At 41.5% G+C, this 805-nt stretch overlaps 1 protein-coding gene across 1 annotated transcript in view; it reads left to right on the top strand.

Moving 5' to 3' along the window:
- The window catches only part of ENOX2 (ecto-NOX disulfide-thiol exchanger 2), a 173958-nt gene that overhangs the window by 122787 nt on the left and 50366 nt on the right, over window positions 1–805 (top strand). The window contains exon 5 of the mRNA XM_015567897.1: window positions 5–72. Within this exon, the coding sequence (XP_015423383.1) occupies window positions 5–72 (68 nt within the window). The remainder of the gene's footprint in view (window positions 1–4; window positions 73–805) is intronic.

The raw sequence follows: 805 nt of genomic DNA, 5'->3' as shown, positions 1-805 counted from the left end.
AGAGCAAAAAGAATTTTTGTCACATTCGCTTTGCTGAGGAGTACATGGTGGACAAAGCCCTTTATCTTTCTGGTAAGTATTTAGTCATGAGGATTCTGCCTACCAGGCACAGTGCAGAGATTAGTGATCAATGTATTTGCATCTGTGGCAACTAAAGTTTGGGCCTAATAGTAATCGGAGAAATAAAATGCATGTTACCATCCAATTTCTTTCTTTAAAGTTTTTTTTTTAGTACTCAGTTTTCTATGGGATAACTCTAAACTACTTACTTGTAGCATCTAAAGGCCTTAATTATCTGTCTTACCTCTCAGTGTTAACTCCCAGTCCCCTCACACACATGTCCCAACAACACTAGAATGTGCCGTGGCATTTTATATCTTTTCCTCTGACTAGAATTACCTTTTCCACCCACCCCACCCACCCACCATACACACATCTTCACACCCTAAAACTCCAGCTCAAGCATAACCTCTTCTGGAAAGCTTTCTCTAGCTTCTCTCCCCACTCTGCTCCAAGCTGGTTTGGGCACCCTTCCTCAATGATTCCACAGCACCCACTGCTTTCTCCAAACATGACATCTATATCACCATGCTAGAACTGTCTCTACATCTGTATCCCAAACCAGAGTGTGAACTCCTTGGGGGAAAGGACTGTGTCTTATTTAACTTTGAATCCACAGCATCTAGCACATAGCCTGGAACAAAAATAGATGCTCAAAATTACCTATGGAAGTCAGTTAGTTATTTAATACTTGCTGACTGCTGGGCAGAATAGTAGGTTGCTGAGTATACAGCAAAGACCAAGA

The sequence above is a fragment of the Myotis davidii genome, unplaced genomic scaffold (genome assembly GCF_000327345.1).
Source record: "Myotis davidii unplaced genomic scaffold, ASM32734v1 scaffold900, whole genome shotgun sequence".
In the NCBI taxonomy this organism is placed as follows: domain Eukaryota; kingdom Metazoa; phylum Chordata; class Mammalia; order Chiroptera; family Vespertilionidae; genus Myotis; species Myotis davidii.
The sequence above is the reverse complement of the archived record's forward strand: the minus strand, read 5'-3'. Positions and strand labels throughout refer to the sequence as shown.